Source organism: Cucurbita pepo, chromosome 8 (genome assembly GCF_057944985.1).
Source record: "Cucurbita pepo subsp. pepo isolate OVF chromosome 8, ASM5794498v1, whole genome shotgun sequence".
In the NCBI taxonomy this organism is placed as follows: Eukaryota; Viridiplantae; Streptophyta; class Magnoliopsida; order Cucurbitales; family Cucurbitaceae; genus Cucurbita; species Cucurbita pepo.
Window position 1 is genome coordinate 12,071,175 of NC_141805.1, and position 16,972 is coordinate 12,088,146.

Consider the following 16,972-nt stretch of genomic DNA (forward strand, 5'->3'; position numbering starts at 1 on the left):
GCGCTCAATCTCTGGGTATTGTGAGGCCGGCAACCAAACTGGGGTGCCTTTGTCTTTAGCATATAGCCTTTGCTTTGCTTTGCTTGACATTTAAAACACTCTCGTGACTCCCACCACTGCTTCGCGCTCGCTTTCTCTCTCTCTCTCTCTCTCTCTCTCTCTCTCTACTTCTTCTTCTCCCCTTTCATTTGAGTTTTCTTCTACCACCCGGCGGGCAGCGACTCCTCAGATCTCTCCACCAACCCTCATTTGCTTCCGAAAGGTTACAAATCCCGTTCCTCATTTTCCTTCAATCTGCAATTAATCGTTTCTTCTTCAAGCTCTGTTAATTGTTCGTTTTCTGTTTTTACTCTCACATTTTTTCTTGTTATGAACCGATGATTTTCTTGCATTGCTCTTTAACTTCACTGGATCTATTTTCTTGTAGCTCATTTGCGTTTTATGTATACTTCTTTTGTTCTTCGTGTAATTGATGTGTTCCTAGTCCATTGCGTTTCAATTTGTTGTTTTCTCTCACTTTCTAGTGGTGCCCTTCGATTAACAATGGGTTTTATATATTAGTTCGAGAAGGATTTTTATTTTGGACTAATTTGCTTTAATGTCATCCGTTCGTCAATTTCTATACTATATCTTGTCTGCTTCCCTTCGTGTTCTTATTCGATCGTGATTGAAATTGACCTTTTCAATTGTGGGTTTGTGGAGCATTTTCAGTAGTTAAACACCATATCTCTTGGTCGATGATGCTGATAACCTTGGCCCCGTTTCTGCAGTTTTAATTTACAGGGATAATCCTGAGAAGTTAAATCTATTTCTGCAACTGTCAAATGACCTTTGACATGGCTCAGAGTGCTAGGACAATGAGTTCTTCCTTTAACTCCAGCAGTGGCAACGATGATGCTCTTCTTCAAAGCTTTGCTGCTGCTTCAAATGGGGATGATTATGATAGCGATGGCTCCAACTTTGCACCCCCGTGAGTGTTAACAAAATACCCAACGCAACTGTTATCTCTAAAATTCTATCCATTTTGTATTTAATTTCATGAATGTTTATTGGTCCAATTGATCTAAGAATCAGACATTTAGTGGAACAATGAAAATCAGAAAGCGTTGTATTAGTTTAGTACTATTCTCGTGGGCTTGATGTTTTTTTGAGTAGTTTTTTCTGTCTCTTGATAATTAACCTTCACCTTGGTCGTTTCTGCAGTACTCCTACAACCATATCGATGGCAATTCCAGCCGAACTTGCTGGGGTCATACCTTTGATTGATAGATTCCAGGTGGGAAAATATTTTGGGTACCTGCAAGTGTGAAAGGGTTTGTGCTCTTTATTTTCATTGTATATAATCCCTGAAATTTGATTTCTCTATATGTTATTTTCGAAGGTCGAAGGATTCTTAAGGATGATGCATAAACAGATACATTCTTCTGGAAAACGTGGATTCTTTTCCAAACGATCTGTAGGTCCTCAAGTTCGGGACAAATTCACATTTGAAGATATGTTGTGTTTCCAAAAGGTGAAAACATCTTCTTGTTGTGAAATTTAAGTACTCACTAGACTCTTACACAAGTAAGTTGCAAATTTGTGCAGGATCCAATACCAACTTCATTACTTAAAATTAACTCTGACTTGGTGAGCCGAGCCATTAAACTATTCCAAATAATCTTGAAGTACATGGGTGTCGACTCGTCTGATAGAGTTAATGCAATAAGCTTAGATGAACGAATTGAGCTTGTTGGAAAACTATACAAGCAAACTTTGAAACGTTCAGAGCTTCGAGATGAACTTTTTATTCAAATCTCAAAGCAAACTAGAAATTCTCCCGATTGGTATGCTCTAAAATATTTGTTTTCCTTGTTCATCCTTGGTTTTAATGATTAAATTCTAAGTTCAATATACGACCATATCTTTTGGATTGATCTCTCTATGTATATGAATAAATATTACAGGCAATATTTGATCAAAGCATGGGAGCTGATGTATCTATGTGCATCTGCCATGCCTCCTAGCAAGGATATTGGTGGATATCTTTCAGAGTATGTTCATAATGTTGCACAAGGCAGTAGTACTGATTCGGAGGTTCGAGTTTTTGCATTAAATACACTGAATGCTTTAAAGCGTTGCATGAAGGCGGGTCCTAGGCATATAATACCTGGTCGTGAGGAAATTGAAGCTCTTTTAACAGGGCGAAAGCTTACAACCATAGTGTTTTTCTTGGATGAAACTTTTGAAGAAATCACATACGATATGACAACAACAGTGGCTGATTCTGTTGAGGTTGATTCATAACTTCGTGTTTTCTACATGTTTTATTTATTTATTTACTTTAAATAAAAAACTTGAGAATAGTTTTTTTCTTTGTAAATTAGGGGTGGAAAGTTTTTTTCCTTGTGGCTCCGATCTAAAATCTTAACTCATTGCATTATTTTTGTTCAGGAACTTTCAGGAATTATAAAACTGTCAGCACACTCTAGCTTCAGTCTTTTTGAATGCCGTAAGATTGTCAGTGGGGCTAAAGCACTTGATTTAGGAAATGGTACAATTTAACTCATTACATTTTGTTTCTAATTTGAACGGTCAAATAGACATCTTAATCTTACATGAAATTCTTCTCGACAGAGGAGTATGTTGGGCTTGATGATAACAAATATATTGGAGATCTGTTAGCAGAATTCAAGGCAGCAAAAGATCGAAGTAAAGGAGAAATTCTGCACTTCAAGCTGACATTTAAAAAGAAGCTGTTTCGGGAGTCTGATGAAGCTGTTGCAGACCCAATGTTTATACAGCTATCATATGTTCAGGTACAAATGTTTTTGCTGTGGTTAAATTAGATATTTGCATTTTGGTTTGTTCTGTCTAAGAGATTCATGAACTTAAAAAATGTCTGACGGATCCCCTTTACCTTGAAAATTGTCCAATAAGTCTTTGGACTAAAAAATGTATATGGTAGGTGAGGGATCTATTAAACACGTAATTAAAAGTTTATAGATGTATTAGATACAATCAAAAGTTCAGGAACATGATACACGTTATAAAGTTTATGGTCTAATACACGTAACATTGAAAGTTTAGTAACCCAACCCATTAGATGTTTTTTTTGAAACTAGAGACCCTTTTAGACAACTTTAAATTTTAAGATTCTATTTGATATCTATTTGGTTTTTGGTTTGTACTTTTTGAAAATCGTGCTTGTTTTCTCATTATTTTTCTTGAAAAAGAAAACATTTTGATAAGATATCTTTAAAAACAATTATATTATATTTTGAAGAATATCCTTAGCAATCAATACATTGGAAGTTAATAAACATTTAACATCTATCAGTCTATGTTTGCAGCTTCAGCATGACTATTTGATGGGGAATTATCCTGTTGGAAGGGATGATGCTGCTCAGCTGTCAGCATTACAGATCCTGGTTGAAATTGGGTTTATTAACAGTCCAGAATCTTGCACGTAGGTGTTTTTTTTTTTTTTTTTTTTGTTTCCTCTGACAAGTGTCTTCATCCACAATTATGTTAAAAAAAAAAAAAAAAAATCACCTTTTTGAGTATATGTTTCTTTTGTCCATGCATTTTATTCTTATTTTTAACTGTTTGATGGGTAATAGTGATTGGAATTCGCTTCTGGAAAGATTCGTTCCCCGACAAATTGCCATAACGAGACCAAAGCGAGAGTGGGAGTTGGATATTCTCTCGCGTTATCGTTCCATGGTAAGATTTGGTATTTCGAATGTTCTGTTGCAGTGAATTACTATCTTGAAGAGTCTGTATGGATTAGTCAATATGATCCTACTGTGAGTGATTTTAGAGAATAGTGAATACCTTGGAGCATACGTTCAAATCTCAAGTGTACGTCTTTTTTTCCTTGGGTACAGGCATTTGTTTCTGAATATTTCTCTTACTAATTTGTCAGGAGCATCTGACAAAAGATGATGCAAGACAACAATTTCTTCGGATATTGAGATCGCTTCCCTACGGGAATTCTGTTTTCTTTGGCATCCGCAAGATTGATGATCCCATTGGACTTCTACCTGGGCGAATAATTTTGGGTATCAACAAAAGAGGGGTAATTTAGAGATCTAGTGCACATAACTACTTATAATGGCTAATATTCAAAGACATGCATGCTGCCATTGATATTATGTGTGTCGTATATAATGAGATACCTGTCTGGTGATTTAAATTTTCCTAGATAATGCATTCTGCCTGGTTGCAGTTGATTCAATAGCTCAATTTTCTCTAGGTTCATTTCTTCCGTCCAGTTCCGAAGGAGTATTTACATTCTGCTGAATTAAGAGATATAATGCAGTTCGGCAGCAGTAACACTGCTGTCTTTTTTAAGATGAGAGTTGCTGGTGTCCTACACATTTTCCAGTTTGAGACCAAGCAGGTTAGCTTTGTTGCTTTCATTACTATACATCCATATGGTGTTTGGGAATTTCAGCCCTTCATGTGTTTCTGTTATTACGTTTTTTAACGAGGTGTTCTCATTTTCTAGGGAGAAGAAATTTGCATTGCTCTGCAGACACACATAAACGATGTCATGTTGCGTCGTTACTCTAAAGCTAGATCTGCTGCTGTTGGCTCCATGCTTGGAGATACTTCCAGCAATTTTAAGGCTCAAAGTGTGGAAGCATATGAGAAACGAGTTCATGAGTTGAGTAAAGGCATTGAAGAGTCTCAGAGAAATGCTGAACAGGTAACCCTGAGAGGGCTTATTATTGCCTTGGGGTACGTTTATTTTTGGTAATTGGGTTGCTGGGGCATGTCACCTGAAGTACTTGTGGGACTGTTTCCTTGAACCCTTTTTGTATCTTTTCATTATTTTGTTTCCTATTGAACAATAATAAAAAAATCGGTAAATTTTCATAAGAACAAAAAATCAATGTGAAATCTAGGACTAGGAGTTGAGATGAGAAGGGATAAGAATGGTAGTTTAGAGGCCAAAAAAATTTAAGTGAGATCCAACATCGGTTGGAGAGGGGAACGAAACATTCCTTATAAGGGTGTGGAAACCTCTCCCTAACAAACGTGTTTTAAAACCTTGAGGAAAGCCCAAAGAGGACAATATCTGTTAGTGGTGGCTTGGGCTATTATAAATGGTATTGGAGCCGGTCACTGGACAGTGCGAGGCACTGGTCGAGTAGGGCTAGACCCTCTTCATAGTAGACGCGTTTTAAAACTGTGAGGCTGACACGATAATACGTAACGGGCCAAAACGGACAATATCTACTCACAGTAGGCTTGAGCTGTTACAAATGACTTTTGGGTAGGACTGCTGCCAACATAGAAGCATATGGCTCATAAATTTTTGGTCTTATAAAAGGAAGGATTTTGTTTCTTGAGTTTATTTTAGATTTTTTGAAATTTTGAATAGTTGGGTTCCTTTCTTTTGATGTTTTTCATTTTGTTTCTTATGTAATGAAAACCTTTCTTAATGTAGTTGCTGAAGGAATTGCATGAAAAGAATAAGCAAGAAGTGGTATTGCAAGAAGAAATGGAGACCTTAAAAGAATCCTTGAGATTTGAAAAGCAAAACTTAGCTGAGGCAACACGTAGTCTTGAGAGGCTTAGATCGCAGTATGATGAAAAAAACAAGGAGCACCAGGTCTGTGCAACTAACTTAGCATAATACATCGATTAGAGCCTTCATTTCTATTTACTTGGCCTTTTTTATAACATTTTCAGGACATGTTAATGGAAAAAAGGAGTATGGAAGCAAGAATAGCCAAGTTGAGCGCCACCGTACTGGAAAATAATGTGGAAAAAGATACGGTCGGAATTAATGAACAGGTACAATTTTGAGCTGTTTGTTTGATGAAAAACAGCTTCATGTTTTTGTTTTGAAAGGGGAAAGAAACTGTAGAAAGATAATAAGAACAGTTCCTAACAATCCTTCCTTTTTGTAATTCATCATTTTGATTTGGCATAAACTATTTATTATCAAATGTGCTGCAAATGGCATTGAGTTGAGCATTGTTCTTTACAGGTTCTACAAAAACTTCAAGATGAGTTGAGCCTTCGAAATGATGAGTTGCAAGCCACTGAAGAAATCAGAAAGAAACTGGTAAATGAAAAACTATTACTGGAACAAAGAATATTTGGACTTGAAATGACAACTAGCGACGAGGTATGTGACATGGTTTCGTTTCTGTTACTTCTTACATTGCAAGGGTAATATATATATTGTTTTTTTTTTTACTTGCAGATGGAACATCTTAAGAAAAGCTTTGAACATGAACGCAAAGTCTTGAAGCTGAGAGTGGCAGAACTTGAGAAGAAACTTGAAGAAGTAACTCGAGAACTAGCTGTCATGGAGTCAACTCTTGCGATCAGGAACTCTGATTTGGCAGCACTGCAAAATAATTTAAAGGAACTAGAGGAACTACGAGAGATGAAAGAGGTTCTAGTCTGATTGTTTTTTTAAATTTTTTCTTAAAGTAGTTGATTGTGAGATCCCACATCGGTTGGAGAGGGAAATGAAACCGTCCTTATAAGAGTGTGGATACTTTTTCCTAACAGACGTGTTTTAAAACCTTGTGGGGAAGCCCGAAAGGGAAAGCCCAAAGAGGACAATGTCTTCTAGCGGTGGGCTTGGGTTGTTACAAATGGTATCAGAGCCATACACTGGGCGGTGTGCCAACGAGGATGCTGGGCCCCAAGGGGGGTGGATTATGAGATCCTACATCGGTTGGAGGGGGGAACGAAACATTCCTGATAAGGATGTGGAAACCTTTCCCTAGGAGATGTGTTTTAAAACCTTGAGGGGAGGCCTAAAAGGGAACGTTCAAAGAGGACAATATTTGCTAGCGGTGGGCTTTGGCTGTTACAAATAGTATTAGAGCCATACACCGGGCAGTGTGTCAGCGAAGACACTGGGCTCCCAAGGGGGGTGGATTATGAGATCCTACATCGGTTGGAGAAGGGAACGAAACACTCCTTATAAGGATGTGGAAACCTTTCCCTAGGAGATGTATTTTAAAAACCTTGAGGGGAAGCCCGAAAGGGAAAGTCTAAAGAGGACAATATCTGCTAGCAGTGGGCTTGGGCTGTTACAAATGGTATTAGAGCCATATACCGGGCGGTGTGCCAGCGAGGACGCTGGACCCCAAGGGGGTGGATTGTGAGATCCCACATCGGTTGGAGAGGGGAATGAAACATTCCTATAAAGATGTGGAAACCTTTCCCTAGGAGACGTGTTTTGAAACCTTGAGGGGAAGCCCGAAAGGGAAAGCCCAAAGAGGACAATATCTGCTAACGATGGGCTTGGACTATTACACTGATCTAGCTGCAGTATCTCTTACATCTATTTACACACCTGGTTTATCTTTTCTCTCTTTCTTGTTTACTTTTCTTTTTTTCCACTTTTGTGATGATTCTTTCTTTACTCTAGGACATTGACCGAAAAAATGAGCAAACAGCTAATATTTTGAAGATGCAAGGAGCTCAGCTAGCTGAGATGGAAGCGCTTTATAAGGAAGAGCAAATTTTAAGGAAACGCTATTTCAACATGATAGAAGGTTTGTTTACCATGAGATCCATATAGAATGAATTCTTTTGTGTTCACAGGTGAAATACTTGCATACTTATACTCAATATAAAACAAGCTCAACGAGAGCATTTTTTGCACGTTTATTGTTTCTTGCAGCGGTCTTCTTTGACTCAGTTTGGGGTTTATTCACTTTCTACTCAGTATATTATATAGTATATTATATAAGTGCTACAAATTGATTCCTTCTATCTCTCTCGTAAATTTATCTGAATTGGTTGTTTTAATTATTTTGCCTGTAATATGTAAAAAGCAACTTATGAAATGTTCCATGGCAGATATGAAAGGAAAAATTCGAGTTTACTGTCGACTTAGACCTCTTAATGAGAAAGAAATCATTGAAAAAGAAAAGAACGTGCTTAGAAGTCTGGACGAGTTCACAGTTGAACATTCGTGGAAAGATGATAAGCCGAAGCAACATATGTATGATCGTGTATTCGATGGCACTGTCTCCCAGGAAGATGTCTTTGAAGATACGCGGGCAAGTTCAATAGAATTCTAAAACCTTATTGTTTTCTAGCAATCATTGGAAATAGAAAATATGAACTGATTGTCTTTTATACAAACGTTATGCAGTATCTAGTCCAGTCTGCTGTTGATGGCTATAATGTCTGCATATTTGCTTATGGTCAAACTGGTTCTGGTAAGACCTTCACAATATATGGATCTGAGGAGAACCCTGGCTTAACACCTCGTGCCATTGGAGAACTTTTTAGAATTTTGAAGCGTGATAGTAACAAGTTCTCGTTTTCATTGAAGGTAATGATTTACATTCTCCATATTAACGTATGTTTCATTCGGTACTAACTCGAGTTCAAAATAATAAAATATGTTTCTTAAAACGACTCGTTGTTTTGGTTCTTTCCATGTGCGAATGCATCGTTCGTCTTCATCTCACTTATACTTTGATGTAGGCATACATGGTAGAATTATATCAAGATACGTTAGTAGATCTTCTTTTGCCGAAGAATTCAAAACGATCGAGATTAGATATCAAAAAGGATACAAAGGTAAATATTTCGATGTTCAATCATTAATGATTTTTGCAACTTAATGTTGTCTTTATACTTCTAACTTTTGTGGGATAACTATTTGGTGAGGTTAGGGAATGGTATCCATTGAAAATGTCACAATAGTGTCTATCTCAACGTTTGAAGAATTGAAAAACATTATTTATAGAGGGTCCGAGCAACGACATACTTCCGAGACTCAAATGAACGAAGAAAGTTCAAGATCACATTTGATACTTTCAATTATTATTGAAAGCACCAACCTTCAGACGCAATCCGTTTCTAAAGGAAAGGTATGGTGGTAGAAGCTTAAATGTTTTTATTTTATAAATAGTAAAGGACGTAACGTAGCTCTGGTGCGTATGCATTTTCGTCTTTCGTAAGAAACGATTAGCTTTACAGTACATATAGGTTACTGAGTGAACGTTTATGCTTGGAACGTCTCATTTTCAGCATTAATAGCTTGAATATCTGTCTTCCAGCTTAGTTTTGTTGATCTTGCGGGGTCAGAGAGAGTGAAGAAGTCAGGCTCTTCTGGTAGCCAACTTAAGGAAGCTCAAAGCATAAATAAATCACTTTCAGCACTTGGGGATGTTATCAGTGCTTTGTCTTCTGGGGGTCAGCACATACCTTACAGAAATCATAAGCTAACAATGTTGATGAGCGATTCACTCGGTGGTAACGCTAAAACGCTTATGTTTGTCAACGTCTCTCCAGCTGAATCCAACTTAGACGAGACGTACAATTCTCTCATGTATGCTATCCTTTCCTACATCTTTTCTATAAATCATTTTAGCCTATAAGAAAAGAGGGAAGAACAGACATATTTGAAAGTTCTTCTCTCAAACGTGTTCTTCAATATGATCGTTAACGGATTCGAAACAAGAAGTTACTATGAAATATGGATGGAAACAACTGTATCTTTAGATTGAAGTTTCTTGTGTTGGATTCTTCTTGTAATTCAGGTATGCGTCTAGAGTTCGATCAATTGTTAACGATCCAAGCCGAAACGTAGCATCGAAAGAGGTTGCTCGACTGAAAAAACTGGTTGGTTATTGGAAAGAACAAGCCGGTAGAAGGGGAGAAGTCGACGAGTTGGAAGAAATTCAAGACGAGCGACATTGTAAAGAGAAAGCGGATATCAGATATTCCATGTAAACAGCTTCTTCTTGTTGTTGTAGTTGAAAACCAAGTATGTATGTAGCTTGCTAGGTAGAGGCTTGGGCGATGAGAAATGAATTGACTCAATTCTTTTTGTGGCCATGATTCATATTTTTGTTTGTGGAGAGGTTGAGACTGTAAGTAGCTCACCAGAATCCATTGTATTATATATATAGTTCGAGTGGCTTTGCTTTGTATATATTGACAAATCTCTTATTTCTTATCCATATGCTACTCTGACTCAAATTCTCGTTTTCTTCGACTCTAAATGTTTAGGATGAAATACTCTTAAACGTTCGTTGCTGTTGTTTCAAAATTTGTAATATTACTCTGTATCTTTCTCTTTTGCCCTCGATGTTGCTTCTGTCTTCTACCTACAACCTACATATAAACTTGAGACTGTCTCGCTGTAGCTCTCCTCTTTCCATCGTGACTAGAATGTGGGTTTCAGTAGCTCGATCTTCGATCATCTTGTCTTTCCTCTTAAGGTGGAGGTGTAATTTGAGAAATTGGTCAAATATGAGTAACAATTTCGATGAGCTGTGAAGATTACGATGGGGGTAGGAAAAGGAAGACGATGAGCTGTTTATGGTTTTTTATGCATCTTCTTGGCAGCAAAATGGGTTTGAGCTTCGCAACATAGTCGATTGCTTGGACGTGTGGTCGGCGTGTTAGAAGTACTTATTGATGGAAGAGAGGCTCTAAGCGATCACAAGCGAAAACATGTCGAAGTGAAAGTTCCTAGGATCATTAAATTTGTGCACGAGCCTATGCAAAACAGTTGGTTCCTATAGGCAACAACTATAACTATCAATACCATATTAGCTAAACCATTCCCATTTTTTCGACCCACTTTGTTCTATTGCCACCGCTAAAGACGTGTACTTAAAAAAGTTGATCGAATATTTAATTCGACTAATTAATTATATTCAATTAAAAAAAAAAAATTTAATTAATTTTTTAATTCAAAGAAAAAAAGGGACAAAATTTCCCTTTTCATTTAAAAAAGGGGGAAATTTCCCACAATTTTAGATGAATATCTTAAACAATAAAAAAGGCAGTGTTTGGTAACATTACTAAGCGTCCCAAATAAAAGGCCTTCAATGTACAGCAACCAATTCTGAAGGTTCAAGTTTGGCGATTCTTCTCGTTCAAGGAGTGCAGCTCATGCGCGAAAGAAATTTGATACAGACAATGGCGAATTCAGATTTCGGAACCATGTAATTGAACGTTCAAGCGGCTACGAGAAGAAGAGGAACGGTAACGAATCGGTGGTTTTTAGGGTTTCTTTCTGGGTTGCATGTGCTGAAAAATACTGCAGAAAGATCAAAGCAGCAATTTCTGTTTCTGGAGCTCGTTCTTGTTTTCCAGGTATGAATTTCGAGGCATGCCACTCATTTTCTTTTCCAGATAAGGCAGTGATCGTTTGATACATTCATCAACCCCCTCAAAATGCGTACTTTCATCTCGAACCCTTGATGATTTACGCATTTGAGGGAAATGTACGTTCTATTCCGTTTACTTTATTCCGGGGAGAGTGGGAAAATCGAATCTTAGGGTTAGTTTTTTTTGGAAAAAGTAAGATGAGGATCATGGCTTGAGCGTTTTGGGTAGGAAGTTACTTCCATCTAGTGACGAGTATTGCTATAATTTTCATGTACTATTTCTCGAAGACGCTCGACTATTTTTTCTGGATTTATGGTCTGGGTTTCCATTTGATTTCAATGTAGCATTTTCCCTTTCCTGTCTTCTGAAAACCTAACTTTCATTAGTTGTAGAATTCTCCCTTTGGAACCGGAGATGTGTGATGCGATGGAGGAACAGGAATCTGCACAAGATATTCCAGTTGCTTTAGGTGAAGGCAACCAAGTTATTTCTAAAGATGAGCTCCATGATTCTCTCCCTTTGCCAGCTGAGGCAACTCCGAACTCTTGTGAAAATAAGTTCGATTCACCTGAAACTCATGTACAGGAAGTCGTACCTCCGGAGGATAATTTAGATAAATCTACGATTCCTCAGCAATCAAATCAAGATTCTGTGAATTCACTTCCCTTGGATCACGACCAAAACTTGGTTAAGCCTGATGCAGAACCTGCTTCTGATGTCAAGACTGGGCCTGATGAGTTGCCCCCAAGGGAGTTGGGTCTAGATGCTGCTACTTCCAACACTCACCTGGAAACCGTAAATTCCTCCTTGGATGCTGAGGCCTTTGGGATGCCTGAAACTAAAACGGGTTCTCTTGATGATGCTTCAACAGCCAGTCATGATGAACCTGTAACTCCCCATCCCGTCTCATCATGTATTAAAGCTGAAACAGAGAATGCCATAGAATTGAAGGTCAATGAAGACAATGTTGCTACACCTCACAATGGGCATTCAAATACGAATCACTCGTTTATTTTGGATGAAAATCAAATTGCTGAAGGTAGTGAATCAGGAACAGAAGAAGAGCAATCTGCTTTCATGAAGGAGCTTGAGAATTTCTTCAGAGAAAGAGGCATGGAATTCAAGCCTCCCAAGTTTTATGGAGAAGGACTGAATTGCCTCAAGTAATTTTTATTCTTTATTACTTAGCATAATTGACGTAATTCAATGGGAGTTGGAGTTTTTAGCTCACATTAATATATTTTTTTTGTTATAAGGTTATGGAGGGCTGTGACTAGATTGGGAGGCTATGACAAGGTATCTTTTGTTGTTGTTTATATACTGTGTTTTTTGTCTGATATATATCTTCCTATGAAAGATAACCTGAAGTTGAAACTCGTTAATTGCTTCAATGACTATGTGTTTGAATCAAGTAAACTCTACTATCAAATATTTTAAATATAGTTCCAGCACAGGTATTTGTTTATGGGAAGAAACACAGGCTCATACTAACTGAGAGGTTAGTTTATAGTGTTGTGGATGACTACATTAATGATATCTGTATGTGCCAAAATTTAGCGGTTGAGAAAATATGATTGATATGCACAGCTTTCTGTAAAGTGTTTTAACTGCTCCCCTTTCAACGACCTTAGAACTAGGTAAGTAGAAAACCACGGATCTATTATTTATGTTTTTATTTTGTTTTCTTCTCATGATATTTCTTTGTTTCGTTTGATTATATAATTTTGAGGCTCTTCAATCTTATTTTTGACACATACATGACTGGCGGCCTTTTTGAATAGGTGACTGCATGCAAGTTGTGGCGGCAAGTGGGAGAGTCTTTCAAGCCCCCAAAGTATGGTCACAATTTCTAGAACTACTCACGATGTCAAAATATTTATACGTGACGTTGTGGGAGACAAGTTTCTGCTTTTGCCTATTAATATTATTTTTAATTGTTTATTTGTTTTACATCAGTTCATCTAGCTTTCTTTTGAAATTTAATAGTAAATTTTGTTATTATGTCTGAAGTCATCATACATCCTAGCATAACGCCTAACCGTATGGTGGTTTACTTTTATACTAAATTATTGTAGACGAATTCTTCAATTTATTTGAAGAATAAGTGATTTCATAGTAACTGTGTGAGTTGTAATACCTCTATATGGGGAAGAATTTTTGGACATTTTGTATTGCCTTATTCTCCAGCCTGGATATGATAAGTTTTTTTTTATCACTTTTTTTTTCTGCAGGACATGTACAACAGTTTCATGGACATTTCGAGGATTTTATGAGAAGGTGATGGTGGAAAGACGTTTTCTTTGAATATTTGTGTATTTTATTGATGTATTTTGTATAGAGGCTGATCACTTTGGTCATACTTGGGAAGGCATTCTTTTGAATTGATGGTAATGTTATGGGATCGTTGAAACTACTTTTGGGTCATTTGATGTGCATTTTGGTAGACTTGTGGTCTTTGAATTTTTGTAATGAAGGTTTTTTATTTATTGCACTTGTCCCAAGTGGATGAAGTATTAAAACGTGGATTAGATTTTTGATCCATAGCAAGTATTGTTTTCAATTTATAATCTGAGTTTTCATTGGTTGGTTTTTTGTACCTTAGCTTAGTGTCAAGATTCTAGTGTGTCCATCTACTGAGTACAATAATCATGGAAAAAGAAATACATAATTGCATATGTTATATAACACAATACTTTTGGTTGTAACTTCATGAGTTTTTTTAGGCTGTCCTTGATTACGAGAGGCATAAAACCCATGGTGGCGAACTTAGGGTACCTATTGCTTCCAACTCAGAACCTATGAGCATCGAAAACCAGGTAATACAGAATTTCAAATTACTGGCACTTTATTATTTTATTTTGTCAGACAGTTACAAGGCTGTGCCTTCATGCTTATTGGTGATAAGCACAGGCATGCGTTGGTGTTTTTGTGTGTGTTTCTGTGTAGTTTATTCATGTTTCACTGCCCTACTGCAACTTTTAGGGCAAGCAAGCGATAATCTTGTTTTTTTCTTATGAGGCGAAAAAGAAAGAGTTGAAGCTTACAAAGCACTTCAATTCATAGAATTCTGTGGTAATAACTATGATTTCAACTATTATGTAGGAGACTAGCTCTTTGAAGATGTGTATCAAGAGGTGCTAGTGTTTGCACCATGTGGGTCTTATTGTGATCAATCTCATATTCTGTTTGACTTAGGTAGGACAATGCCCTTGCTTAAAAGCTTAAAAGCTTAAAAGTCCCACATGTCTTACTGATCCACTAACTAATATTCAGGGCAATCAGATTGATGCCTTGGAAAAAGCATCAATCTTTTCCATCTCTTTTCCTTTCTCTCCTTTCCATGTTGCTTTTCTTAATTCTATAGAACTCGAGATTGAAAAATGGATGGAATGGTTGATACGAATTTGCTCTTTGTTGCTTATTTGTTGATATGATGTACATACCATTAAGTTTGATTTGTATGAAAAATCCCCGCAAGAACCATCATCTAGGACATATAAAGGGGGAAAAAGTTGTTTTATCTTATTGTTTTAGTATTTTACCATAGCTAAAATCCATAGTTGATCATCAAATTTCTAAGTGTCCTCTAATCTGCTATTTCGATCTTAATATTTAGATTAGAGTTATCCCTACTCTAAATGATAGCTTTCTACTCTACATTTTGCGAGAATCTGTCGAACATTATTGATGTACGAAATTGTACGAAATCTGTCGAACATCCGACTACCGAGGGTTGGCCTGTTTTACAAGATATGAGCTTATACATCCGTGTCAACCTTATACTCTTAGACTCTTAGTCTGCAGCTTGGTCTACAAGTAGGTAGCTGGTCTGTCTGTTTAATTGGGATATCACATCTTTCTTTGCATCTGAAGGAAAGCTTTCAATTTTCCATGCTAGTTGTCTTTCTAGAATAAGGAAACAGGACATTTTATGGGACCACAATTTCTTGAATTTCAATTTCACAAACCTTTTTCGAATATTAAAAAATCCAAATGATGCATACGTTAGGTCATCTTTTATGGTGGGTGCTGGATTAAGGAAGTTGAGGTGTTATTGCTCCTGCTCATGTTTGTATTATAGTGCCGAGGACGGAAAAATTAGTACTCGATCAAATTTTATTAGTAAGTTGTTATTGGTAAAAGTTAACGATCTATCTATCTCACAAATTTCATCAGGGATCAGGATCAGGTAGAGCACGAAGAGATGCTGCTGCACGTGCCATGCAGGGTTGGCACTCGCAACGTCTTCTGGGAAATGGTGAAGTTAGTGACCCTATTATCAAGGTCTGGTGAATGCTAAAATTTCATAGATTGATTTCCTTATGTGTCCTCAATTTATTCCACGATCATCATTTTCAATTGGGGGCATCATTTTAATATTTTCTGTAGGATAAGAACTCACCTTCAATGCAGAAAAAGGAAAAACAACTCAAAGGCATTGGTGGTAAGGTTCTTTTTGTTCTTTACAGTATGCATCTACATAGCCTTTAGTTTTGTTCCTTCATCTTATGTATACATATATATATATATATTGTTGATGTAGGTATTCTTAAACGTAAGAAACCGTCTTACATGGAGCATACTGTGAAATCAGCACGAACAAAATCATCAAAACCACAGTTATTAACCCCTTACACTCTTTATTATCTTTCTATTTTATGCATCTGTATACAGCTACAAATAGGTGGTGAATTGATTCATCAAATTATATTATCATTTTCCGCTGATTTTTTTTATGTTCGTCGGTAGGTTGGACGTAGCAGTAGTTGATATTGGACAACCAGCTGATTGGGTCAAGGTCAATGTGCAGAAAACTGTAAGTTCCAGAGAATGTTTTAATGAAAGCCACCTCAAATATGTTCAATGATTGGCAACTAATACAGCAAGTTTATTCATGTGGCAGAAAGATTGTTATGAGGTCTATGCATTAGTCCCCGGACTACTTCGTGAGGAGGTACATCATTTCAGTTTTGTATCTTTTCATTACTTGGAATCTTCTAGTTCATCTTTTTCAAAATACTTTATTTTAGAAGCTCGATAGATAATGACACATACATTTCCTTTGAAATTTCTGATTTTTGGCGACGAACATTTACCATCTGTTGGCTACTGGCTCCTGTTTCTGATTTCTACAGGTGCGCGTTCAGTCCGATCCAGCAGGACGCTTGGTTATTAGCGGTGAACCTGAACATCCTGATAATCCATGGGGCGTCACGGCCTTTAAAAAGGTCCTTACCCCTCTCCCCCTGATTTCTGCACCCCTAAAACATCCAATTCTTTGCCAAGAAAGAGACAGAGAAAGAAAAATCATATTAACTTAGTTAAATGTAAGAATACATAATCAATGAGAGTGTTTTTGTATCAGGTGGTCAGCCTACCATCAAGGATTGATCCGCATCAGACTTCTGCCGTTGTCACCTTACATGGGCAGTTGTTTGTTCGCGTTCCATTTGAACAGCTGGAATGAAGGTGCTACACCCACCTGAAGCTGCATGTTCAAACCAAGCTTTAGTTCGATATGTTAGCGTGTTTTATAATGTTAATACCGTCAGACTGTTAAAAAAACCATAGCCAGGGCAGGAACCATGATTTTGATTGTAAGATATTTGGTAGTGGTTAGATTAGCATCCAAGAGCTGTTACTGTAATCTTATGTCAAATCCCTTTGTAATCTATGGTAGCAAGTTCATAAATCTGCTGACAAATTTAGCTTTGCCCCTTGTGTACAAAGTGTTGATAAATTTGCCCGCTTATACTCTAGCACATAAGTTTCAGTCAGCTATTTATGATTAAAACAGCTGAAAGATTTCCACCCATAATTCGACAATTCAAAAGCTGTTAAGGAAAAGGGAAAAAATGTGATTAGACTACAA

General features: G+C 37.1%; 2 protein-coding genes across 3 annotated transcripts; both read left to right on the forward strand.

The window, feature by feature from the left end:
* The first annotated feature begins 102 nt into the window (after positions 1-102).
* On the forward strand, positions 103-9,913 carry ZWI (kinesin-like calmodulin-binding protein (ZWICHEL)). The gene is made up of 24 exons (XM_023683507.2): positions 103-262; positions 771-970; positions 1,204-1,276; positions 1,382-1,513; positions 1,588-1,826; positions 1,947-2,274; positions 2,434-2,533; positions 2,617-2,798; positions 3,333-3,448; positions 3,603-3,705; positions 3,908-4,060; positions 4,238-4,384; positions 4,493-4,693; positions 5,438-5,602; positions 5,683-5,787; positions 5,984-6,124; positions 6,203-6,397; positions 7,388-7,514; positions 7,822-8,024; positions 8,120-8,302; positions 8,458-8,553; positions 8,649-8,846; positions 9,036-9,307; positions 9,519-9,913. The coding sequence occupies exons 2-24, from the start codon at positions 825-827 to the stop codon at positions 9,709-9,711; spliced, it is 3,798 nt and encodes a 1,265-aa protein (XP_023539275.2). The 5' UTR covers positions 103-262; positions 771-824; the 3' UTR covers positions 9,712-9,913.
* Positions 9,914-10,783: 870 nt separating this feature from the next.
* On the forward strand, positions 10,784-16,820 carry LOC111800006 (AT-rich interactive domain-containing protein 3). Of its 2 annotated transcripts, none has more exons than XM_023683575.2 (13): positions 10,784-11,085; positions 11,487-12,263; positions 12,357-12,396; positions 12,882-12,934; positions 13,332-13,377; positions 13,824-13,916; positions 15,277-15,384; positions 15,490-15,544; positions 15,644-15,719; positions 15,850-15,916; positions 16,004-16,054; positions 16,236-16,328; positions 16,466-16,820. In XM_023683575.2, the coding sequence occupies exons 2-13, from the start codon at positions 11,515-11,517 to the stop codon at positions 16,565-16,567; spliced, it is 1,533 nt and encodes a 510-aa protein (XP_023539343.2). In that variant the 5' UTR covers positions 10,784-11,085; positions 11,487-11,514; the 3' UTR covers positions 16,568-16,820. The 2 variants fall into 2 exon arrangements, with proteins under 2 accessions (XP_023539343.2, XP_023539344.2); XM_023683576.2 differs by having other exon boundaries at positions 11,493-12,263.
* The last annotated feature ends 152 nt before the right edge of the window (positions 16,821-16,972 follow it).